The 25,000-nt window shown below is 44.3% G+C and overlaps 1 protein-coding gene across 21 annotated transcripts in view; it reads right to left on the reverse strand.

The window, feature by feature from the left end:
- The window catches only part of LOC115144382 (neurexin-1a), a 644,902-nt gene that overhangs the window by 396,216 nt on the left and 223,686 nt on the right, over positions 1-25,000 (reverse strand). For all 21 annotated transcript variants that reach the window (XM_065002580.1, XM_065002579.1, XM_065002574.1 and 18 more), the window contains 2 exons: positions 11,003-11,269; positions 10,701-10,875 (listed from right to left, as the gene is read on the reverse strand). In XM_065002580.1, coding sequence (XP_064858652.1) covers positions 10,701-10,875; positions 11,003-11,269 — 442 coding nt within the window. The remainder of the gene's footprint in view (positions 1-10,700; positions 10,876-11,002; positions 11,270-25,000) is intronic.

Below are 25,000 nucleotides of genomic sequence, written 5' to 3' on the forward strand. Positions count from 1 at the left end.
TAGGCTGCCCCGCCCCAACTTGCCCTAAGCCATCTGGACAAGAGGAATACCTATGTAAGAATGCTGTTGATTGGATTTGACAGTGTGGCTTGAGGGAGGTCAATTAACGTGCTCCAAATGGCACCATAGGCCAATAGGGTTCTGGTCAAAAGTAGTTCACTATGTATGGAATATGGTGCCAGGAACGGGACTTAGGCAATATGGAGCCGGTAATGGGATTCTCTACACAGCAGTATGTTTTCATTATCATTATGTTCATAGTTTTAAGAAATTATATTTGCTACATATCATCTTTCTCTCTGAGACAAAATTTCTTCCTCCGCCCTCTAGGTTCCTCTTTTGTTTTATCTGTCATCATCTTCTCCTAAATCATTATTTTTCTCTTTATGCAGCCATTATGTTCTTTATCTATCCTCCTCTTGCTGCTCCGCCTCCTCCTCCCCTCATCGCTCTGCCTTTCACTAAGACGTTTGCTTGAGGGAAGCCTTTCACTAAGACGTTTGCCTCCCTCCATCCCTTTTCCATGTAATAATTCCCATCAGTAGCTAGAGGTACATCTAACATTGTTATCCTACTCATGTCATCGGCGTGTAGATATTACTAGCCACCTAAGCATGTTGCCTTGTGACTTAAACATAGCTTGACTATGTTTACACACTTACTTACAGAAATGTGACAACAGGAAAGTGACAACAGGAAAGTGACAACAGGAAAGGGAGCACCACTCAGAGAAGACGTCTGAAAGATGCTGACATCTCCCCTCTAATCTTCCACTTACATCCATTTAGTCAGACAAACTCGCAGTACACAGTAGACAACACGGAATTCAGTGGTGTGCCCCCATCAGATGGGCCTCTTTAAAAGTGGTGTATAATACACGATACTGACAGATCTACAGTTAGATATACAGTCACTCCATATGCATTCTAGAGGGCTCATCAGGCTCATCCTACATAACTACTGCTGTACTCACCTTTCCTCGTCATATACTGTCCATACTGTCTAGACACCCCTGGACTTTTTCCACGTGTTGTTGTGTTACAAGGTGGGATTAAATTGATTTAATTGTCATGTTCTTGTCAACGACCTACACAAAATACTCTATTGTCAAAGTGGAAGAAAAATCATAAAGTTTGTCAAAATAAAACACAAATATATCTTGATTACATACTGTAAGTATTCAACCCCCTGAGTCAATACATGTTAGAATATGTTTTGGCAGGGATTACAGTTGTGAGTCTTTCTGGGTAAGTCTCTAAGAGCTTTGCAAACCTCGATTGGACCAAATTTGCACATTATTCTTTAAAAAAAATCTTACATCTCTGTCAGGTCTCATTTTCAGGTCGTGCCGTAGATTTTCAAGCCAATTTAAGTTAAACCTGTAACTTGGCCACTGAGGAACCTTCAATGTCATCTTAGTAAGCAATTCCAGTGCATATTTGGCCTTGTGTTTTAGGTTATTGTCCTGCTGAAAGGTAAATTAATCTCCCAGTGTCTGATGGAAAGCAGACTGAACCAGGTTTTCCTCTAGGATTTTGCCTGTGGCTCCAATCCGTTTATTTTTATCCTGAAAAACTCCTCAGTCCTTAATGATTACATGCATACCCATAACATGATGCAGCCACCACTATGCTTGAAAATATGGAGAGTGGTACTCAGTAATGTGCTGCATTGGATTTGCCTCAAGGTTATTGTCCTGCTGAAAGGTGAATTTGTCTCCCAGTGTCTGCTGGAAAGCAAACTGAACCAGGTTTTCCTCTAGGATTTTACAATACTAAGCGGTGATGCAGCCAGTCAAGATGCTCTTAACGGTGCATCTGTAGAACATTTTGAGGATCTCAAGGCCCATGAAAAATCTTTTCAGCCTCCTGAGGGGAAGAGGCATTGTCATGCCCTCTTCACGATGGTGTTGATGTGTGTGGACCATGCCAGTGATGTGGACACCAAGGAACTTGAAGCACTGAACATGTTCCACAACAGCCCCATCGATGTGGATGGGGGCATGCTAGGCCTTCCATTTCCCGTAGTCCACGATCAGCTCCTTTGTCTTGTTGACGTTGAGGGAGAAGTTGTTATACTAGCACCACACTGCCAGGTCTTTGACATCCTCCTTTTAGGCTGTCTCATTGTATTCAGTGATCAGGCCTACCACCGTCATGTTGTCTGCAAACTTAATGATGGTGGTGGAGTCATGCGCTGCCACGCAGTCATGAGTAAACAGGGAGTACAGGAGGGGACTAAGCACGTAGGTGGCATCACACAGACTGTTAAGTCATGGCATCCCACAGTCTGTTGACAGATGCTACGATACTAGTTATGATACAATTGTCTGTTCACAAGAGATTAAAACATTTCTGATATTCTTGCTTGAATGGCAAACAGAATTGTATTGGTCGCCTACACATATTTTGCAGATGTTATCACGGGTGTAGTGAAATGCTTATGTTCCTAGCTACAACAGTGAAGTAATACAAAACAATAGAAAACTATACATGCAAATCCCAAAAATGTATTTAAAAAAAGAAGAAATATAGAAATATTAGAACAAGCAATGTCAGATTCTGGAATAGAAATACAGTGTAAGAAAATGTAAATCATAATTCAGATGCATGTTTGGTCATGTTATTCATGGAGCATTTTACCCCCTCATTCTCTTTTAGAATTCTTTCCAGCCTGGGTTACTGTCAGATGACTCCCCTGAACGTTGTGTGTCATAGTGCAGAACAACCAACACCTTGTAGCTCCAGCGGATCGGTCTGGACAGTCAGTGTTGTGAGAAGATCTCTTTGAAATGAGGATGTCAGCGAGTTCAGCTGACTCCCATAAAGCTTGGAGATGTCGTAGTGCCAAACAACTGACAATGTTGTGTTAGTGAGCGTGTCATCTTAGGAGTTTGTAGCTCACACGGCTCTGGTTTTACAAACAGTTTTGTGATGATTTTCTTGCCAGGAGGTCATGTGTAGAAAAAGATGGCTTTTGCAAGCCCATGTTATGGAGTAGGCGCAACCTTTATATCGGCAGAAAGAGAGGAGCTGCAGTTAGTACAAGAAATGTCAAGTCTCTAGCATAAACACACAGGGAGCTATTCAATATTCAAAATGACATCACCGTGCAACGTGTGTCAATTAACTCTAGGGGTTTTGAAAGGGATAGTTCACTCAAAAACTATATTTCAGTATGTTGTTCATTAGTCCACTGTTGACACAATTCCGTAAATAGTTTTAAAGAGCATTTACAGTACAGAACAAAAATGTATTTTTCTCGTCTCTCAAGTATTAGACTGTCAGCATCCATTTACGGACTCACTCTGCTTCCAAATCCCTTTCCTCTCTCCCTTCCTCCCTGAGGAGGAGGATGGAAGGAATGAGGTAACACTTTCCTTGTGAGTGTGTTTGTGTGTGTGTGTGTGTGTGTGTGTGTGTGTGTGTGTGTGTGTGTGTGTGTGTGTGTGTGTGTGTGTGTGTGTGTGTGTGTGTGTGTGTGTGTGTGTGTGTGTGTGCGTCTGTGTGCATGTGATCTGCGAGGAAGAGCATGGAAGGAATAAAGTTGCACTTTCCTTGTGTGTGTGTGTGTGTGTGTGTGTGTGTGCATGTGATCTGCGAGGAAGAGCATGGAAGGAATAAGGTTGCACTTTCCTTGTGTGTGTGTGTGTGTGTGTGTGTGTGTGTGTGTGTGTGTGTGTGTGTGTGTGTGTGTGTGTGTGTGTGTGTGTGTGTGTGCGTGTGATCTGCGAGGAAGAGCATGGAAGGAATAAGGTTGCACTTTCCTTGAACTGTGTGTCATATAACAGTGTCTTAATGTTGTGATAAACATGACATAACAAAAATGATTTGTTACAGCTTAATGATGACTCACTCTCTCCTGGGAGTCTGTGTTTACTGGTGAATGTATTTACAGGTAGTATAATTTCAGATTATTTATTTATTTTTACTTTCATTTGTTATGGACAGGACGCACCTTTCAAGAAAGTGTCACCAAAAGAGAGGCTGCATTCCAAATGGACTTATGGGCCCTGGTTTAAAAGTAGTGCACTATATAGGGAATACAGTGGCCTTTTGGGACGCAGACGAAGTGATCCTGAGGTTTTCAGATGGATCTCTCATGGTGCATTTCCATACAGATTTACCCCAGTGTTCTACCCAAAGGCTCAGGCTTTTCTATTTCCATACAGGATTTACCCCAGTGTTCTACCCAAAGGCTCAGGCTTTTCTATTTCCATACAGGCTTTACCCCAGTGTTCTTTTCTCATTTCCATACAGATTTACCCCAGTGTTCTACCCAAAGGCTCAGGCTTTTCTATTTCCATACAGGATTTACCCCAGTGTTCTACCCAAAGGCTCAGGCTTTTCTATTTCCATACAGGATTTACCCCAGTGTTCTACCCAAAGGCTCAGGCTTTTCTGTTTCCATACAGGATTTACCCCAGTGTTCTACCCAAAGGCTCAGGCTTTTCTGTTTCCATACAGGATTTACCCCAGTGTTCTACCCAAAGGCTCAGGCTTTTCTGTTTCCATACAGGATTTACCCCAGTGTTCTACCCAAAGGCTCAGGCTTTTCTGTTTCCATACAGGATTTACCCCAGTGTTCTACCCAAAGGCTCAGGCTTTTCTGTTTCCATACAGGATTTACCCCAGTGTTCTACCCAAAGGCTCAGGCTTTTCTGTTTCCATACAGGATTTACCCCAGTGTTCTACCCAAAAGGCTTTTCTGTTTCCATACAGGCTTTTCTCAGGCTTTTCTGTTTCCATACAGGATTTACCCCAGTGTTCTACCCAAAGGCTCAGGCTTTTCTGTTTCCATCTACACGGCCGGCACCAATCTCTCACTGGGTCATGGATCCAGTAGACCTGCTCCAACATACCACGGTTAAAGGCTGTATCCACGTTGTGCCGTGCCGTGCCTAAGAACAGCTCTAAGTCGTGGTATATTGGCCATTTACCACACCCCTTTACAGTCGAATAGCAGCAAAAGTGCAGTAATAACATCATCCATAATTTACCGTTGTCATCATCCCTCTATGGCTACTGAGTGAAGCATGCACTGGCAATGGATGATGGAGCTACAGCTTTTCTGCTACATCATAACAGCGTCATGATTGTCAGGATCAAAAGAAAGTTTGTGGAGTGAAGTCATCATTAATCCACCATTGTCGCCATCTCTCTGTAACACAAAACTCTAACTGAAGTAGCACCATGGCGACTGATAAAGGCCTTTATGGGCTGGCTGGGATGCTTTTGTTGCACTGTTGTTGGTGAGAGACACGTTTCTGCGGTGTGTGAGTGTGTGCGTATTAATAAAACATGGGAACAGCCAGATGAAAATCCCAGCATGGCGCCATATGCAGCGTCGTGACTCACTCACTCCTGGGACCAACTGTGCTTTGTTGGCTGGTGCCCTGTGGATTCATTTATTATTCAATTCTTCAAACATTACTTTCATTTGATTAATTATTGAAAGATAGGGTCATTGCCAAAGAAAGGGCTCTGGGGTTGGGGGCGGGAGGGAGACAACTCTGCACTTTGACAACAGACAGGGCTTGATAACTTGGCCCTAGATCTGTGTATGCCATCTTGTGACAATGGCCATAGGTGATGGAAAGACCGGGGATAAAAGATCTGGGATCAGGCTTCGTGTTAAAAGAGTGTTCGGCATGTTTTTATTTATTTAACCAGGAAAGCCAGTGCAGAACAAATTCTAATTTACAATGATGACCTACACCGTCCAAACCTGGGCCAATTGTGCACCGCCCTATGGGACTCCCAATCACTGCCAGATGTGATGCAGCCTGGATTTCGCCATTCAGGAGCCCACGTACCATTAAACTCTGCTCTAAGGACTGAACTGTGTCTGTCTGAGGGTGTCTGAAACCGGAAACCAGGTAGACTATAGGGAAGCGTGACTAGCATAGCAACAACATGAGACTGGCATCCAACTGTATCCACTTGATCAAGTCGCCGTCACAAACAGGAATAGTGGGGATATGTCTCTTGATATGTTTTAACTCTGACGTTTTTTACTTCCTTCTCCAGCAGTGAAAAAAACATTTCCCAGTTTCTAGCCTCCAGGTTTGCTTGCTGTGTACAACAGATGATGGTAATCAACACTCCTGTGGTAACAAAATGTATACTATTTAGTTTGAGACTGAAAAAAATATATATATATTTTTTTTTAGTTTAGAGTGCATATGAGGCCTAATCTTCAAAGGTTTGGTTTAGGATTAACAAAGCCTGACTTACTCTAATTAAAAATACAGTATTACGTATTGCCCTAGCGAAAGTGCCTGACTTAATATACACTATAAAAAAACAATGAAGTATGTGGGGTCCGCTTCAAAGGACTGGATTTGGCTATTTCAGCCACATTCCATAGGCAAACATTGGCAGTATAATGGTCTTACTGAAGAGCTCAGTGTCTTTCAACGTGACACCGTCATAGGATGCCACCTTTCCGACAAGTTTACTCTTCAAAAGTCTGGCCTACTAGAGCTGTCCCAGTCAACTGTAATGCTGTTCTTGTGAAGTGGAAACGTCTAGGAGCAACAACGCCTCAGCCAAGAAGTGGTAGGCCACACAAGCTCACAGAAATGGACCTCTGAGTGCTAAAGCACGTAGCACGTAAAAACCGTCTGTCCTCGGTTGCAACACTCACTACCGAGTTCCAAACTGCCTCTGGAAGCAATGTCAGCACAATAACTGTTCATCAGGGGCTTCATGAAATGATTTTCCATGGCCGAGCAGCAGCACACAAGGCTAAGATCACCATGCACAATGCCTCTCCACGTCGGGTGGAGTGGTGTAAAGCTTGCCGCCATTGGACTCTGGAGCAGTGGAAACGCATTCTCTGGAGTGATGGTTCACGCTTCACCATCTACCAGGAGAACACCACCTGCCCGAATGCATAATGGTAACTGTAAAGTTGGGTAAAGAAGAAATACTGGTCTCGGGCTGTTTTTCATGGTTCGGGCTAGACCCCTTCGTTCCAGTGAAGGGGAATCTTAATGCTACAGCATACAATTACATTCTAGAATATTCTGTCCTTCCAACTTTGTGGTAACAGTTTGGGGAAGGCCCTTTCCTGTTTCAGCATGACAATGCCCCTGCGCACAAAGGTCCATACACACATGTCCAAACACACATGGTTTGTCGAGATTGGTGTGGAAGAACTTGACCTCAACCCCATCAAACACCTTTGGGATGAATTGGAATGCCGACTTCGAGCCAGGTATAATCACTCAACATCAGTGCCCGACCTCACTAATGCTGTTGTGGCTGAATGGAAGCAAGTCCCCGCAGCAATGTTTTAATATCTAGTGGAAAGCATTCCCAGAGGAACAGAAGCTGTTATAGCAGCAAACGGGGTACCAAGTCCATATTAATTCCCATGACTTTGGAATGAGATGTTCGACGAGCAGGTGTCCACATACTTTTGGTCAAGTAGTGTACGTCCTCCCACATGAGAAATACTATGCAATATTATGGTATAAATTCTAAAGTATTCACTGTAGTGTTTTTTCAGACTTTACTGTAGTATTCACTGTAGTATTTTTATGGACTAAAGTCGTAGACTAAAAACTACAGACTAAAGTATGCAAAAACAATACTGTAGTATTTACTGTAGTATAGTTTAAATAGAAAACTTTACTATACTGTAGAGAGGCTACATTCAAAATGGCCTTGTGGGCCTGGTTTAAAAGTATATATAGATTTAGGGAATACAGTACCATTTGCTATTGCAGACTGTACTATACTGTAGTATTTACTGTAGTGTTTTTGCTGACATTACTGTAGGATTTACTATAAAGTTGTATTATCTTTGTCATAGAAGTGTAGGCTTTATCCCTGAGATAACCTATTTGAGAAACACTAAAATAGCAACTTCTCCATAACCTGTAGGTATGTAGGTCTGGGATCTGAACAGATAGTTCAACACTTCTGCTCTGTTCTATAACCTGTAGGTATTTAGGGTCTGGGGTCTGAACAGATAGTGCAGCACTTCTGCTCTGTTCTATAACCTGTAGGTATGTAGGTCTGGGGTCTGAACAGATAGTTCAGCACTTCTGCTCTGTTCTATAACCTGTGGGTATATAGGTCTGGGATCTGAACAGATAGTTCAGCACTTCTGCTCTGTTCTATAACCTGTAGGTATGTAGGTCTGGGATCTGAACAGATAGTTCAGCCCTTCTGCTCTGTTCTATAACCTGTACGGAACAAAATAGTCTATACTTGGTATGCATGTTTCTCACTTATGGGTGGCACACATTGGGATACGGGGGAGGGGAATGGGCATTGTATATGCAAATTAAATAATGTAGTATTTAAGTAACAAAGTACTGTTTTTTGGACATTACTGTAGTATTTACTACAGTGTGTTTTTTCCGGATAATGCCGTAATATTTAGTATAATTTTCTACAGTATACTACAATATTCTATGGTAAGTACTACACTTTTACATTTGGAAAAAAACATCACTTTTCAATGTATGCTTATACTGTATGTGAAAGCTGCAATTCAGTATCTACATGGCAAACACATTCTCTAGTCACAGCTATTTTGAGAGTAGACTTCCACACCATAAGAGTAGCCCGAGCCTCCCCTTCTCCTCCCCTATCTCCTCTCCTCTCCTCTCCTCTCTCCTCTTCTCTCCTCTCCTCTCTCCTTTCCAATCTCCTCCTGAGTTTCCCAGCTAACACTGTCCAGACTTCAGATTTGAGGAGGGAGTGTAGAAAAAACGTGATTTTGAAATTAGTGCTGATCTCAGCGTAACACTGTGCAGTAACTGTCTCAGTCCAGAGAGAGAGAGAGAGACAAAGAGAAAGAGACAGAGACAAAGAGAAAGAGAGAGACAGAAAGTGAGACAGAGAGAGAGACAGAGAGAGACAAAGAGAAAGAGAGAGACATAGAAAGTGAGACAGAGAGAAAGAGACAAAGAGAAAGGGAGAAAGAGAAAGAAAGAGACAGAGAGAGAGCAAGAGACAGAGAGAGAGGGAGAGAGAAACAGAAAGAGAAACAGAGAAGGAGAGACAGAGAGGGAGAGAGAAAGTGAGAGAGATGGAGAGAGAGAAATTAAGTAAGGAAGGAAAAATAAATGGACAGAGTTTACGAGAGAGAGAGACAGGGAGGGGAGAAGAGAGAGACAGAGAGAGACCTGTTCTCTCCCGTTTCCATGGAAACTCGGGCAGAGCGGAGAAGAAGGAAAAAGGAGGAAAAAAGAGAGAAGTGAGGCTTTGGAGAGACACTGACAACAAGGAAAATACATGTGTATGGAGGGAGGGAGGGAGGGGCGAGCGAGGGGGAGGGAGGGAGGGAGCGAGGTAGGGAGGGAGGGAGGGGGAGCGAGGGAGAGAGAGCGAGGTAGGGAGGGAGGACGGGAGGGAGGGAGGGAGGGAGGGAGGGAGGGAGGGAGGGAGGGAGCGAGAGAGAGAGCGAGGTAGGGAGGGAGGACGGGAGGGAGGGAGGGAGGGATACAGCTAAATAGAGAGATAATAGGGCAGCACATCTAATTGTGATAACATGATACATCCAGTGGGTTTGGTCGCCTGTCTCGACACAGTGCAACACTGTTGGTCTACCATGTCACAGGAGGAGTCAAATGATTGCTGTTGCTTTTGGTTCACACAACATAGTTATTATGTGCCAGAAATGTTTGACAAAAAAAATTCTGCTAAAAGGTTTCTAAATTTCTCCTCCTCTCTCCTCCTCAGCTCTACCCCCCCACACACATTTCTATCTTCCTCTCTCCTCCTCAGCTCTACCCCCCACACACATTTCTATCCTCCTCTCTCCTCCTCAGCTCTACCCCCCACACACATTTCTATCTTCTCTCTCCTCCTCAGCTCTACCCCCCCACACACATTTCTATCTCCTCTCTCCTCCTCACCTCTACCCCCCACACACATTTCTATCCTCCTCTCTCCTCCTCACCTCCACCCCCCCACACACACACACTTCTACCGTACTCTCTTCCTCTCCTCTCTGTGCTAGAGTAGTCAGTAATATGAACAAGGCCACAGCTGTGATGGTTCTGTAGTGTACCCTGACCCCCTACTCAATAGTGCATGTGTGAGTGGATATGTGTGTGTGTGTGTGTAGCTGTATGGCTCTGCTCTGTGTGGCTTCATGGAGTATTGAAACAGTTAATGTAATTCCCACTAGTGGAGAAGGAGCAGTAAACATGGTTGGAGGGCGTATGTAATTTGCACCGTGACATTGCCAGGGCCTTGGCTGTGAACACACGCTAACAAATTGCTGCTTAGATAAGCAAATCAACAGGGATCAGAAAATGGTTTCACTGGGGGCTCGGAGGGGCTGTGTGGGTGTGTGTGTGTGTGTGTGGTGTGTGTGTGTGTGTGTGTGTGTAACACTGGATGCTCGGAGAGGCACTGAGGACACAGGGGGAGAGAAGACAGGGAGAGGGATTGCCTTACTGGCATGATAATATGGTGACTGTTTGAGGTAATGTAGCTTCATTTATTCATCACTATTATAATGTCATCCATATTTGGAAGTCCCTCAATTGTCAGACGAAACTCGCTCAGCAGTCAGACTAAATGCTTTCAGTTATCAGACAGAATTCCTACTATGTCTACACACAGTGGAAGAGAGGGCAGGAAACCCTTACGAGGATTAAAGACTCAAATCAGGGCACCATGGCCTCCTCCAAAATCCGCCACACCAATAACAGCAAAATAACATTTTATTACCTGATCGTCCGTCCCGTTGGAAGTCTACATGGTACCACTCCCCATCGTTGACCTTCTTGTTGATGGCTCTGGTCTTGGTGGTCCCTGACCCCATGTCCAGCAATAGATACAAGTGGCCATCCAGCATCTCGATGGCAAAGAAGTCCACCTTCAGTGTCAGGGGGCTCTTGGAATCCTTGAATTAAATCCCATCATTCTTTATTTAAAGTGCATTTAAAATCACAACACACTTTACAGTCAAACATTTTCAAAAACAATCAGGAGGCAATAAAAGAGATAAAATAACATAATAGGGAAGTCACCTTGGGAGCCTGTTTGGGCTTTCCGTGGCTAAAGAGGAGAAGCCCGTTAGGCTCTGTGGTACGGAAGTCGAAGGAGATGGAGCCCGTCTTCTTTGCGTTCCACTTGTTGAGCGTGATGAAGGACCCAGGGGTCTCGAAGGTGATGGGGTCAAGGGTCGCCACGTTCTCGCATTTAAAAGCCACAATGCCGTGAACCTTCATTTTGGCATCACCTTGTTTGGCCATCCTGGAGAGCTCGAGTCGCACGTCGTTGTTTTTATACACAACCTAGGTTGATGCAGGGAGGAAAGGGGAGGGTAAGGGAGAAAAAGTTCAATCCATACGGCCAAAAGTAGTGCACTATACAGTACAGGAAAGAGGGTGCCATTTCGGACAAAAGCAATGTTTGGAAGTGTATGACCGGAAATGGACACTTTTCTGTGAATAATGCACTACTGGCCAAAGGTAATGCACTTTAAAGTGTACCATTTTGTATGCACCCCCTGTTTGGGAGTATGTGTGTTTGTCAGAATTCTGTTTGCAGAACTCAAACCACCCCCCTCGCCAAGACATCACCTCAATCCATCTACAAACACAAAGCCTATTACTGTAGCTATACTATTAGCCGCTACACATTAACATTATCTCACCACTGGGATAGAAAAATACAATTTAATACTCACAGAGGGAGACATTTTTGCAGTTTAAAGCAAATTCCTGCTATTCTACACATTTTGCCATGGCTTATGCCATGATAATATGATATCTGAGTGAAAGTGATTATCAAAATCATTGGGGGCCCCCTGGAGGTTAGGGCCCCTGTGGAAAAAATGACAGAGGTTAGGACCTCTGTGTCCTCATATGTAGTTACGGCAGGGTAGGGAGGTAGGGTAGGGATGTAGGTAGGGATGTAGGTAGGTAGGAAGGTGTGTGGCGGTAGGTAGGTAGATAGGGAGGTGTGTGGAGGTAGGGAGGTAGGGAGGTGGGAGGGAGGTTGGTTCTGTGGGTTGGTGGGTATGATGTGTGGAGGGAGGGAGGTGACTAAGTGTGTGTGAAGTGAGAGATGAGAGTAATGAGAGCTAACAGCTGTACACGATGCAGGTGTTGCAGTAAAAACGCTGATTAAGGCCTCAGCAGGAAACCTGATTAAAATATACCCTGCTGATGATGGATGTGCCTCTCACTACCAATCCACAAACATCTAAATTCATCAGGCTCCCCCCACACACACACACACACACACACACACGCTATGCAATGTATTATCAGACTACACACTGACCTCAGAGACACAATGCACTCCACAGGAGCTGACAGCAGAACTACAGAGTCTATGTCCCAAAATGCCACCTAGTGCACTAATGTTAACAAGGGCCCATAGAGCTCTGGTCAAAAGTAATGCACTACATAGGGAATAGGGTACGATTTGGGACGCAAACCAGGACAACAGAGAGACAGCAGCTAGCCTAAAGCTGAATCAGCACTACTTTATTAAATACCAGGCTATAATGCCATTAAGAAGGAAAAATCCACTAAACACCGATGACAAGCATCATCGTACAGTACCGTACTGCCCTGAATAAAATGTACCAATTGAACAATCGTCCCTACCTGATAAGTTGTCTGACGCTCTGTGTAGGTATCTGAAAATATTTGCCAAGTTTTGTGGATACTGACAGACAGTAAGAAAGTTAGGCATGTTTTATATGGGCACTGGTCAAAAGTAGTGCACTTTGTAGGAAACAGTGTGCCATTTGGGACACATGGGAGTGTAGATGGCTCTCCTGATTGCACAGACTGCATTATCCACACATTATCTTTAAGCACCTCAGAGTCGATTAGGTTTTAGTGAGTATACACCGTTAGAAACAGGGAGAGCTGCCAAGACATGTTAGAAGAGGTGGTCATTATAACTGTGTTAATGACTTCATCTATAAGGGTTTCTGTAAATATACAGTACCAGTCAAAAGATTGGACACACCTACTCAGTTTTTCTTCATTTTTACTATTTTCTACATTGTAGAATAATAGTGAAGACATCAACACTATGAAATAACACATATGGAATCATGTAGTAACCAAAAAAGTGTTAAACAAATCCAAATATATTTAATATTTGAGATTCTTCAAAGTAGCCACCCTTTGCATTGATGACAGCTTTGCACACACTTGGCATTTTCTCAACCAGCTTCATGAGGTAGTCACCTGGAATGCTTTACTATTAACAGGTGTGCCTTGTTCAAAGCTAATGTGTGTAATTTCTTTCCTTCTTACTGTAATATGTTTGATCCAATCAGTTGTGTTGTGACAAGGTAGGGGTGGTATACAGAAGATAGACCTATTTGATAAAATACCAAGTCCAAATTATGGCTTGAACAGCTCCAAAAAAGCAAAAAAGAAACACTATACTAGATTACACTACACTAAACTTAAACAAAGGGATACAGTACACATCTATCTGAATTGTCTGGATAGTTTTTATATTTCTCACCTTCATGTCATTTTAAATAATTTTATCTCTTTCAATAATCAGAAACAGTTTGAAGAGTGGGGCACTGACATGAGGCAATACACACAGAACTGGATACACCTCATCTTATCTCTTCTAAGAAATGGTATCAATAACAGCTTGATAAAAGGGCATTGAATAATCTGTAACAGCGCCAGGTGCAATTTTCAAGCTGTGTTTAAAAATATGCCATGAAAATACACTCTTAGAAGAAAAGGTGCTAAGTAGAACCATTATAGATGTCATGTCCGTCGTCGGAATGAGACCAAAGCGCAGCGTGGAAAGTGCACATCTTCTTTATATAAAATGAACACCAAAAAACAACAAAAGATATACGAACGTAAAGTTCCGTAGGGCTATACAGCTACTGTGCAAAAACAAGATCCCACAAACTCAGGTGGAAAACAGGCTCCCTAAGTATGATTCCCAATCAGAGACAACGATAGACAGCTGCCTCTGATTGGGAATCAAACTCGGTCAATAAAGAAATAGAAAACTAGAATGCCCACCCAAATCACACCAAATAGAGAAATTAACAGTCTCTCTAAGGTCAGGGCGTGACAATAGGGTATTTTGGTTTGTCCCTATAGGGGAATCCTTTTTGGTTCTACCTAGAACCCTCTATGACAGGTTCTACCAAGAACCATTTCATAATCTAAAGGTTCTTCCTAGAACCCCTCTATGTAGGGTTCTTCATAGAACCCCCTGTATATGGTTTGACCTAGAACCCTCTATTAAGGGATCTACCAATAATCATTTTATCATCTAAACATTCTTCCTAGAACACACTATGAACGGTTCCACCAGTCTTACTAACCTTTAAAAATGTAATTATTTCTGACAATACACCCCCTCAAATGAAGTATTTGGCTAGTTCAGACATGCAATCTCCATAGACAAATATTTGCAGTAGAATGGCCTTATTGAAGAGTTCAGTGACTTTCAACGTGGTACCGTCATAGGATTCCATTTTTACAAGTGGATGTTGGTCAAATTTCTTCCCTGCTAGAGCTGTCCCTTTGTGTAGCATTGAATGTACATTTATTTTTTATTTCACCTTTATTTAACCAGGTAGGCTAGTTGAGAACAAGTTCTCATTTACAACTGCGACCTGGCCAAGATAAAGCATAGCAGTGTGAACCGACAACAAGACAGAGTTACACATGGAGTAAACAATAAACAAGTCAATAACACAGTAGAAAAAAAAGAAAGAGTCTATATACATTGTGTGCAAAAGGCATGAGGAGGTAGGCGAATAATTACAATTTAGCAGATTAACACTGGAGTGATAAATGATCAGATGGTCATGTGCAGGTAGAGATACTGGTGTGCAAAAGAGCAGAAAAGTAAATAAATAAAAACAGTATGGGGATGAGGTAGGTAAATTGGGTGGGCTATTTGCCAATGGACTATATATAGCTGCAGCGATCGGTTAGCTGCTCAGATAGCAGAAGTTTAAAGTTGGTGAGGGAGATAAAAGTCTCCAACTTCAGCGATTTTTGCAATTCGTTCCAGTCACAGGCAGCAGAGAACTAGAAGGAAAGGCGGCCAAATGATGGCTGTTGTTGGCTTTAGGGATGATCAGTGAGATACACGTGCTGGAGCGAGTGCTACTGGTGGGTGTTGCCATCCTGACCACTGAACTGAGGTAAGGCGGAGCTTTACCTAGCATGGACTTGTAGATGTCCTGGAGCCAGTGGGTCTGGCGACGAATATGTAGCGAGGGCCAGCCGACTAGAGCATACAGGTCGCAATGGTGGGTGGTATAAGGTGCTTTAGTAACAACACGGATGGCACTGTGATAAACTGCATCCAGTTTGCTGAGTAGGGTATTGGAAGCTATTTTGTAGATGACATCGCCGAAGTCGAGGATCGGTAGCATAGTCAGTTTTACTAGGGTAAGTTTGGCGGCGTGAGTGAAGGAAGCTTTGTTGCGAAATAGAAAGCCGACTCTAGATTGGAGATGTTTGATATGAGTCTGGAAGGAGAGTTTACAGTCTAGCCAGACACCTAGGTACTTATAGATGTCCACATATTCTAGGTCGGAACCATCCAGGGTGGTGATGCTAGTCGGGCGTGCGGGTGCAGGCAGCGAACGGTTGGAAAGCATGCATTTGGTTTTACTAGCGTTTAAGAGCAGTTGGAGGCCACGGAAAGAGTGTTGTAAGGCATTGAAGCACGTTTGGAGATAGATAGCACAGTGTCCAAGGAAGGGCCAGAAGTATACAGAATGGTGTCATCTGCGTAAAGGTGGATCAGGGAATCGCCCGCAGCAAGAGCAACATCATTGATATATACAGAGAAAAGAGTCGGTCTGAGAATTGAACCCTGTGGCACCCCCATAGAGACTGCCAGAGGACCGGACAATATGCCCTCCGATTTGACACACTGAACTCTGTCTGCAAAGTAGTTGGTGAACCAGGCAAGGCAGTCATTAGAAAAACCGAGGCTACTGAGTCTGCCGATAAGAATATGGTGATTGACAGAGTCGAAAGCCTTGGCCAGGCCGATGAAGACGGCTGCACAGTACTGTCTTTTATCAATGGTGGTTATGATATCGTTTAGTACCTTGAGCGTGGCTGAGGTGCACCCGTGTCCGGCTCGGAAACCAGATTGCACAGCGGAGAAGGTACGGTGGGATTCGAGACGGTCAGTGATCTGTTTGTTGACTTGGCTTTCGAAGACCATAGATAGGCAGGGCAGGATGGATATAGGTCTGTAACAGTTTGGGTCCAGGGTGTCTCCCCCTTTGAAAAGGGGGATGACCGCGGCAGGTTTCCACATGCAAAAACACTTAAAAACATTATATTCTGAAATCACCCTGCAATAGATGATGCTTGGAAATATGATACAGTATATGGTTCTACTGTACAGTATGTAGAACCCTTCTTGCCTTCCAAATAATCGTCAAAGAACCCTTTCTTCCAATTACAGTTCTTAGGATGTTATAGAACCCTATCCCACTGCAAAGAACCCTTTCTTGCAAAAACAGTTCTTAGGATGTTATAGAACCCTATCACATTGTAAAGAACCCTTTCTTCCAAAAACAGTTCTTAGGATGTTATAGAACCCTATCCCACTGCAAATAACTATTTTTTTTATAAGTGTGTAGATGAAACCTATTGGGAATGAAACAAAAACGATTTGACAATAATCTCTTGGCAGGAGTGTTAGAGAGGGTGGGAGGGGGAGGGAGAGCGGGACGGTGGGAGGTGGATGATATCTCTATAAGAGGAGATGAAGGGGAGAGAGAGAGAGAGAGAGCTAGAGAGAGGGAGAGGGCGAGAGAGAGAGAGAGAGAGAGAGAGAGAGAGAGAGAGAGAGAGAAATAAAAAATAAAGGAGAATGGTACTGCACTAATTTGTCATCAGACTCATGACATCTAGGCTATTACAGCACTGGTGTTTTGTCATCACAACAGAATAGTACAGCAGCAGCTAGAAGTGGGACCTGCAGACATATTCTGAAACATGGCACATGAGATGGAGAGTGTGAATGTGTGACTGGTTGGTTGTGTGACTGCGTGTGTGTGTGCGTGTGTGTGTGTGCACTATGCCCAGGCACATGTCATCAATCAGAGTTGCTAAGGCAACTTGCTACTGCTTGATCACTGCTCATATGTCATATGTCATCATCCTGCAACCAATGCCTACAGATCAAGGCGTATATGTCAGTTTCCTGCGACCATTGCCTACAGAACAGAGGTCACATGTAATCATCCTGGGACCACTGCCTACAGAACAGAGCTCACATGTCATCCTGGGACCACTGCCTACAGAACAGAGGTCATATGTCATCCTGGGACCACTGCCTACAGAACAGAGCTCACATGTCATCATCCTGGGACCACTGCCTACAGAACAGAGGTCATATGTCATCATCCTGGGACTACTGCCTACAGAACAGAGCTCACATGTCATCCTGGGACCACTGCCTACAGAACAGAGGTCATATGTCATCCTGGGACCACTGCCTACAGAACAGAGCTCTCATGTCATCATCCTGGGACCACTGCCTACAGAACAGAGGTCATATGTCATCATCCTGGGACTACTGCCTACAGAACAGAGCTCACGTGTCATCCTGGGACCACTGCCTACAGAACAGAGGTCATATGTCATCCTGGGACCACTGCCTACAGAACAGAGCTCACATGTCATCATCCTGGGACCACTGCCTACAGAACAGAGCTCACATGTCATCCTGGGACCACTGTACAGAACATCATGTCATCATCCTGGGACCACTGCCTACAGAACAGAGCTCACATGTCATCCTGGGACCACTGCCTACAGAACAGAGGTCATATGTCATCATCCTGGGACCACTGCCTACAGAACAGAGCTCACATGTCATCATCCTGGGACCACTGCCTACAGAACAGAGGTCATATGTCATCCTGGGACCACTGCCTACAGAACAGAGCTCACATGTCATCATCCTGGGACCACTGCCTACAGAACAGAGCTCACATGTCATCATCCTGGGACCACTGCCTTCATCCTGGGACCACTGCCTACAGAACAGAGCTCACATGTCATCATCCTGGGACCACTGCCTACAGAACAGAGCTCACATGTCATCATCCTGGGACCACTGCCTACAGAACAGAGCTCACATGTCATCATCCTGGGACCACTGCCTACAGAACAGAGCTCACATGTCATCATCCTGGGACCACTGCCTACAGAACAGAGCTCACATGACCACTCACAGAACAGAGGCTCACATGTCATCCTGGGACCACTGCCTACAGAACAGAGCTCACATGTCATCATCCTGGGACCACTGCCTACAGAACAGAGCTCACATGTCTTCATCCTGGGACCACTGCCTACAGAACAGAGCTCACATGTCATCATCCTGGGACCACTGCCTACAGAACAGAGAGTCATCTCACATGTCATCATCCTGGGACCACTGCCTACAGAACAGAATGTCAGAGCTCAGAACATGTCATCATCCTGGGACCACTGCCTACAGAACAGAACAGAGCTCACATGTCATCCTGGGACCACTGCCTACAGAACAGAGCTCACATGTCATCATCCTGGGACCACTGCCTACAGAACAGAGCTCACATGTCATCATCCTGGGACCACTGCCTTCATCCTGGGACCACTGCCTACAGAACAGAGCTCACATGTCATCATCCTGGGACCACTGCCTACAGAACAGAGCTCACATGTCATCATCCTGGGACCACTGCCTACAGAACAGAGCTCACATGTCATCCTGGGACCACTGCCTACAGAACAGAGATCACATGTCATCATCCTGGGACCACTGCCTACAGAACAGAGCTCACATGTCATCATCCTGGGACCACTGCCTACAGAACAGAGCTCACATGTCATCATCCTGGGACCACTGCCTACAGAACAGAGGTCATATGTCATCCTGGGACCACTGCCTACAGAACAGAGCTCACATGTCATCATCCTGGGACCACTGCCTACAGAACAGAGCTCACATGTCTTCATCCTGGGACCACTGCCTACAGAACAGAGCTCACATGTCATCATCCTGGGACCACTGCCTACAGAACAGAGCTCACATGTCATCATCCTGGGACCACTGCCTACAGAACAGAGCTCACGTGTCATCCTGGGACCACTGCCTACAGAACAGAGGTCATATGTCATCCTGGGACCACTGCCTACAGAACAGAGCTCACATGTCATCATCCTGGGACCACTGCCTACAGAACAGAGGTCATATGTCATCCTTTGACCACTGCCTACAGAACAGAGCTCACATGTCATCCTGGGACCACTGCCTACAGAACAGAGGTCATATGTCATCATCCTGGGACCACTGCCTACAGAACAGAGCTCACATGTCATCATCCTGGGACCACTGCCTACAGAACAGAGGTCATATGTCATCCTGGGACCACTGCCTACAGAACAGAGCTCACATGTCATCATCCTGGGACCACTGCCTACAGAACAGAGCTCACATGTCATCATCCTGGGACCACTGCCTTCATCCTGGGACCACTGCCTACAGAACAGAGCTCACATGTCATCATCCTGGGACCACTGCCTACAGAACAGAGCTCACATGTCATCATCCTGGGACCACTGCCTACAGAACAGAGCTCACATGTCATCCTGGGACCACTGCCTACAGAACAGAGATCACATTTCATCATCCTGGGACCACTGCCTACAGAACAGAGCTCACATGTCATCATCCTGGGACCACTGCCTACAGAACAGAGCTCACATGTCATCCTGGGACCACTGCCTACAGAACAGAGCTCACATGTCATCATCCTGGGACCACTGCCTACAGAACAGAGCTCACATGTCTTCATCCTGGGACCACTGCCTACAGAACAGAGCTCACATGTCATCATCCTGGGACCACTGCCTACAGAACAGAGCTCACATGTCATCATCCTGGGACCACTGCCTACAGAACAGAGCTCACATGTCATCATCCTGGGACCACTGCCTACAGAACAGAGCTCACATGTCATCATCCTGGGACCACTGCCTACAGAACAGAGGTCACATGTCTTCATCCTGGGACCACTGCCTACAGAACAGAGGTCATATGTCATCCTGGGACCACTGCCTACAGAACAGAGCTCACATGTCTTCATCCTGGGACCACTACCTACAGAACAGAGCTCACATGTCATCATCCTGGGACCACTGCCTACAGAACAGAGCTCACATGTCATCATCCTGGGACCACTGCCTACAGCATAGGGCTCATATTTCATGAACCTCAGACAACTGCTAACATACAGAGCAGAGCCAGGCTGAACTGGCCTGAGTGGAGGCTTATGTTTACATGTTATCCAACAGACAAATCAAGATGCTGCAGAGAGGTTGTCACTCTGCTCGAAGGTCACAACATGGTACTATTGCCTACAGTAGGGCTATAACAAGACCTACCCACATGAAAAAGTACTATAGTATATGCTATGCTAGGAATACTATAGTATTCACTGTAGTGTTTTTGTGGATTTTACTGTAGCATTCATTGTAGTGATTTTGCGGAATGTAGTATTTTCTGTAGTGTACTGTAATATTTACAGTTTACTATAGTATAAATGGGTCTTTCTATAAACTAGGGTAACAGTGAGTATTTCCTAAGCTGGACATCTTGTTAAAGCTGTTGATAAGTCATTGATAATAATCTGCAAATGTTTTTTATGTCATTGCATTAAGATATAAGGGGAAATCATAGATATATTCAATAAAATTCTCAAGTTTAATTTAATTTAAAACTTATGTTTAACCCTTTATCATGGTTGGTGTCTTGACGGATTTTTCCCAAAATCGTGTGACATAAAACATAACATTTCTGTCCTTGCATTTATGGCAGTCTACGTTGTCGTTATATCATATATTAAACATGAATCAGTTAAATTAGACATTGGACTTGTAAGAAACCTTGTAAGAATCCTGGATCTTGCTGTAGCAATGTTTTTTGTATAGAGATCTCAGAAAGAAATGCAAACATTTATTGTATTCCTTATGTTACGGGGTGAAAACTATTTACATGGGCACACACAAATACAAAATGATGTACAGTATGCGAATGCAAAATCGAATGCTTCTAATCGAAAGAGTCCCCTTACCTTGATATTTAATACCTAAATCAAAACTGTCATTAACGTGGTTCTTCAATAATTAAGCATAGTACTTGTTGGATGCGCATTTAGTGTCCACCTGATTAGTTACGCCATGATATCTTCACACATCCTCATCCAGGAAGGAATTTTCTGAATGACAGTCACGTGACGGACAGCAGTTGTGATAGCACATGCAATACAACAACAGCCCAAGTGCTAGGAAAAAGGTGTTCGCGAGGAATGTCCAGAATATGTTGGTGTCTTATTCGTTATGCCGAGTTGTGCCTGGATCCATGTTGGATCTAATATCCTTAGCGAATTGAATCGTTAGATTCGTTAGATGTTTTTGTGGACACAGTCAACTGTGCACAATTGTATAGGATAGAAGCAACACCTAACGCTATTCCTATTAATTATTCTGTATATAATGACAAAAAATGACATAGCCTAGTGGGCTTATTCACACTATGATCTGGTAATGATATAACATGACTAATCCATTTTGTTTTCCATGTTACACATGTCATTTTAATGAATACAAGGGGCTTGAAGCAGCCTACTTGAATTTGGAGTACTGGAATAGTCATACCTTGAAAATCATACCTTGAAAATCAGACATTTCCTCAATCTGGTGCTTGAAAGGTCCTTGTAATTATTGTAACCAATGTAGAAGTTCTCCTGCTCCCTTATACTTATCTTTGATTTAGTTTTTGTGAGAGACGTGGCCACCTTCATTTGTTTGCCGCAGCTACAATTGAAGGGTGTTGTGCTACTCTGTTGCAGTAAAACCATGTGCGGTTATTATGAAGATGACAACATCTAATGCTGGCTTCAACTTGGCTTTCCATACAAATCCTTCCATTAAAAAAAGGAACATGGTGTTTGGTCACTTTCTCATTATAAAAACAGTGATGTTTAGATTCAAATAGTGAGATTAATGCTGCCGCTATTCGTGGCTTTATTATGTGTGCCTGCGTCAGCCACATAGGCTACAGAAACATCTCCACGCATTACATTTATTTGTCAGGCAATATTCTCACATATTTTAGAATGTAATAATAATTATAATATCAATGCATTGGTACTGCCCAATAAATCATTATTGTTGTAGTGGTAATGGCCTACTTCATGGACACTTTTTGCATGCTTTTGGGGGGGGAGGTTCTATATTAGGCCCTACATCTACAATTATATAAACTATACAATTGTATAACATTGATGTCCTTGAAAATTACAATTAAGTGCTTGAAAAAGTCCCTGAAAGTCCATGAATTTGACTTGTCAATATCTGTATGAACCCTGCTTAAAGGATGTATACTCCTAGTCCTATGTTGTGTAGGTGGAGTTATGAGACATGCATATATTCACTTTAATTCCTCGAAGTACACAGGTAGAACTGCATGAAAATCCTTTTCTATTTTTGTTTCAAATCATTTTGAAATGTTGATCCCAATGTCACACATTGGTGCCATTATTTATAGAAAGACCCAAATACTGTAGTAAAAGAAGAGTAGTATATACTATAGTAAATACTGTAGTATGCTGTAGTATTTACTGCAGTTTTTTTGTGGACTGTAGTATCCTGAAGTATCCTGTAGTTTACTGTAGTGTTTTTTCGCACTATAGTATGGTATACAGCAGCATTTACTGTAGTGTTTTTGGGGACATTACTGTAATATTATCTCTGTTTTCGCATCTGAAGGAAGAAATAGAGGCAGCGGAAGTGGAAAGGCGATATTACGAGGAGAAATACAAACGAGGCAAGCACGAGAGGCAGCCCCAAGAAATGTTTTGGGGGGCACACGAGTAGGGAGCGTTTGACTGGTCAGGCACCGCTTTATGCAGAGATGCGCACACGGTGTCTCCAGTTTGCATTCATAGCCCGGTGCGCTCTATTCCAGCTCCTCACATTTGCCGGGCTACAATGGGCATCCAACCAGGATGGATGGTGCCGGCTCAGCGCTCCTGATCTCCAGTACACCTCCTTGGACCAGGATATCCTGTGCCGGCTCTACGTACGGTGTCTCTGGTGCGTCTGCACAGCCCAGTGCGTCCTGTGCTAGCGCCCCGCACTTGCCGGGCTCAAGTGAGCATCCAGCCAAGACGCATTGTGCCAGCTCTACGCTCCAGATCTCCAGTGTGCATCCACAGGCCAGTACGTCCTGTGCCTGCTCCCCGCACACGCACCTCTCCACAGTCCAGTAAGTCCTGTGTCTCCTCCCCGCACGTTTCACGTTCCCCAACATTTCACAGTCCGGAACAGACGACGACGCGCCACAGTCCAGAACCTCCGACGACGGGCCACAGTCCGGAACCTCCGACGACGGGCCACAGTCCGGAACCTCCTACAACGGGCCACAGTCCGGAACCTCCGACGACGGGCCACAGTCTGGAACCTCCGGCGACGGGCCACAGTCCGGAACCTCCGACGACGGGCCACAGTCCGGAACCTCCGGCGACGGGCCACAGTCCGGAACCTCCGGCGACGGGCCACAGTCCGGAACCTCCGGCGACGGGCCACAGTCCGGAGCCTCCTGAGACGGTCCCCAGCCCGTGGTCTCCAGAGACGGTCCCCAGCCCAGGGTCTCCAGCGACGGTCCCCAGTCCGGGGTCTCCAGAGACGGTCCCCAGCCCGTGGTCTCCAGCGACAGTCCCCAGTCCGTGGTCTCCAGCGACGGTCCCCAGCCCAGGGTCCCTGGCCGGGGGTCTCTAGCGACGGTACCTGGCCTGAGGTCACGCTCTGACCTTTTAATATCTCTGTTTTCTTTATATATTGGTTAGGTCAGGGTGTGACGAGGGTGGGTATGCTAGATTTGTATTGTCTAGGGTTTTTGTATGTCTAGGAGTTTAGAAGGTCTCGGTATTTGTATGTCTATGGTGGCCTGATATGGTTCCCAATCAGAGGCAGCTGTTTATCGTTGTCTCTGATTGGGGATCATATTTAGGTAGCCATTTTCCCTTTTGTGTTTGTGGGTTCTTATTCTATGTTTAGTTGCCTGTCTGCACTATTCGTATTAGCTTCATGTTTCGTTCGTTTTGTTGTTTTGTTAGTTTGTTCAATCTTTAATTAAAAGAAGAATGTACGCATACCACGCTGCACCATGGTCTCCTTCATATGACGAATGTGACAAATATTTACAAGCATATATTTGGTATTTTTACATTGACATAGAAGTGGGGGGCTTTCTCCTTGAAGAAACCTACTGAAGAAATACAAAAACAGCTCATTTTCCATACCATGTCAGTAGGTAGGTAGGACTGGGTTCTGAACAGAGAGTTAAGAGGTTCTGCTCTCTCTATAACTTGTAGGGAACAGAATATATGCTCTATACATGGCATGTAGGTTTCTCACTTGTGGGAGGCACAAATTGGGATATAGGGGAGGGGAATGGTATATGCAAATTAAATACTGTAGTATTTACTATAGCGTAAAAATGTAGTGTTTTTGCAGACTGTAGTGTTTTTGCTGACATTTCTGTAGTATTTACTACAGTGATTTTCGTGTGGATAACACTGTAGTATTTACTATAATATTCTACAGTATACTACAAAATTATATAGTAAGTACTGCACATTATGGGGCTGCAAGTAGCCTAGTAGTTAGAGTGTGGGACTAGTAACCAAAAGGTTGCAAGATCGAATCACCGGGCTGACAAGGTAAAAATCTGTCGTTCTGCCCCTGAACAAGGCAGTTAACCCATCCTAGGCCGTCATTGAAATTTGTTCTTAACTGACTTGCTTAGATAAATAAAAAATTATCAAGGCATACTATAGTATTCTACAAGCTGTAGGATTGTTTATGGGTGTAGTAACACCATAGAAATATAATCATTGTGTGCGTCTCCAGAATTAGAAATAGAGTTTTACTTCCATTGTCACTGTGCTCACAGCTGATACCACCTGGCACACATGGGAC

Source organism: Oncorhynchus nerka, linkage group LG16 (genome assembly GCF_034236695.1).
Source record: "Oncorhynchus nerka isolate Pitt River linkage group LG16, Oner_Uvic_2.0, whole genome shotgun sequence".
Classification (NCBI taxonomy): domain Eukaryota; kingdom Metazoa; phylum Chordata; class Actinopteri; order Salmoniformes; family Salmonidae; genus Oncorhynchus; species Oncorhynchus nerka.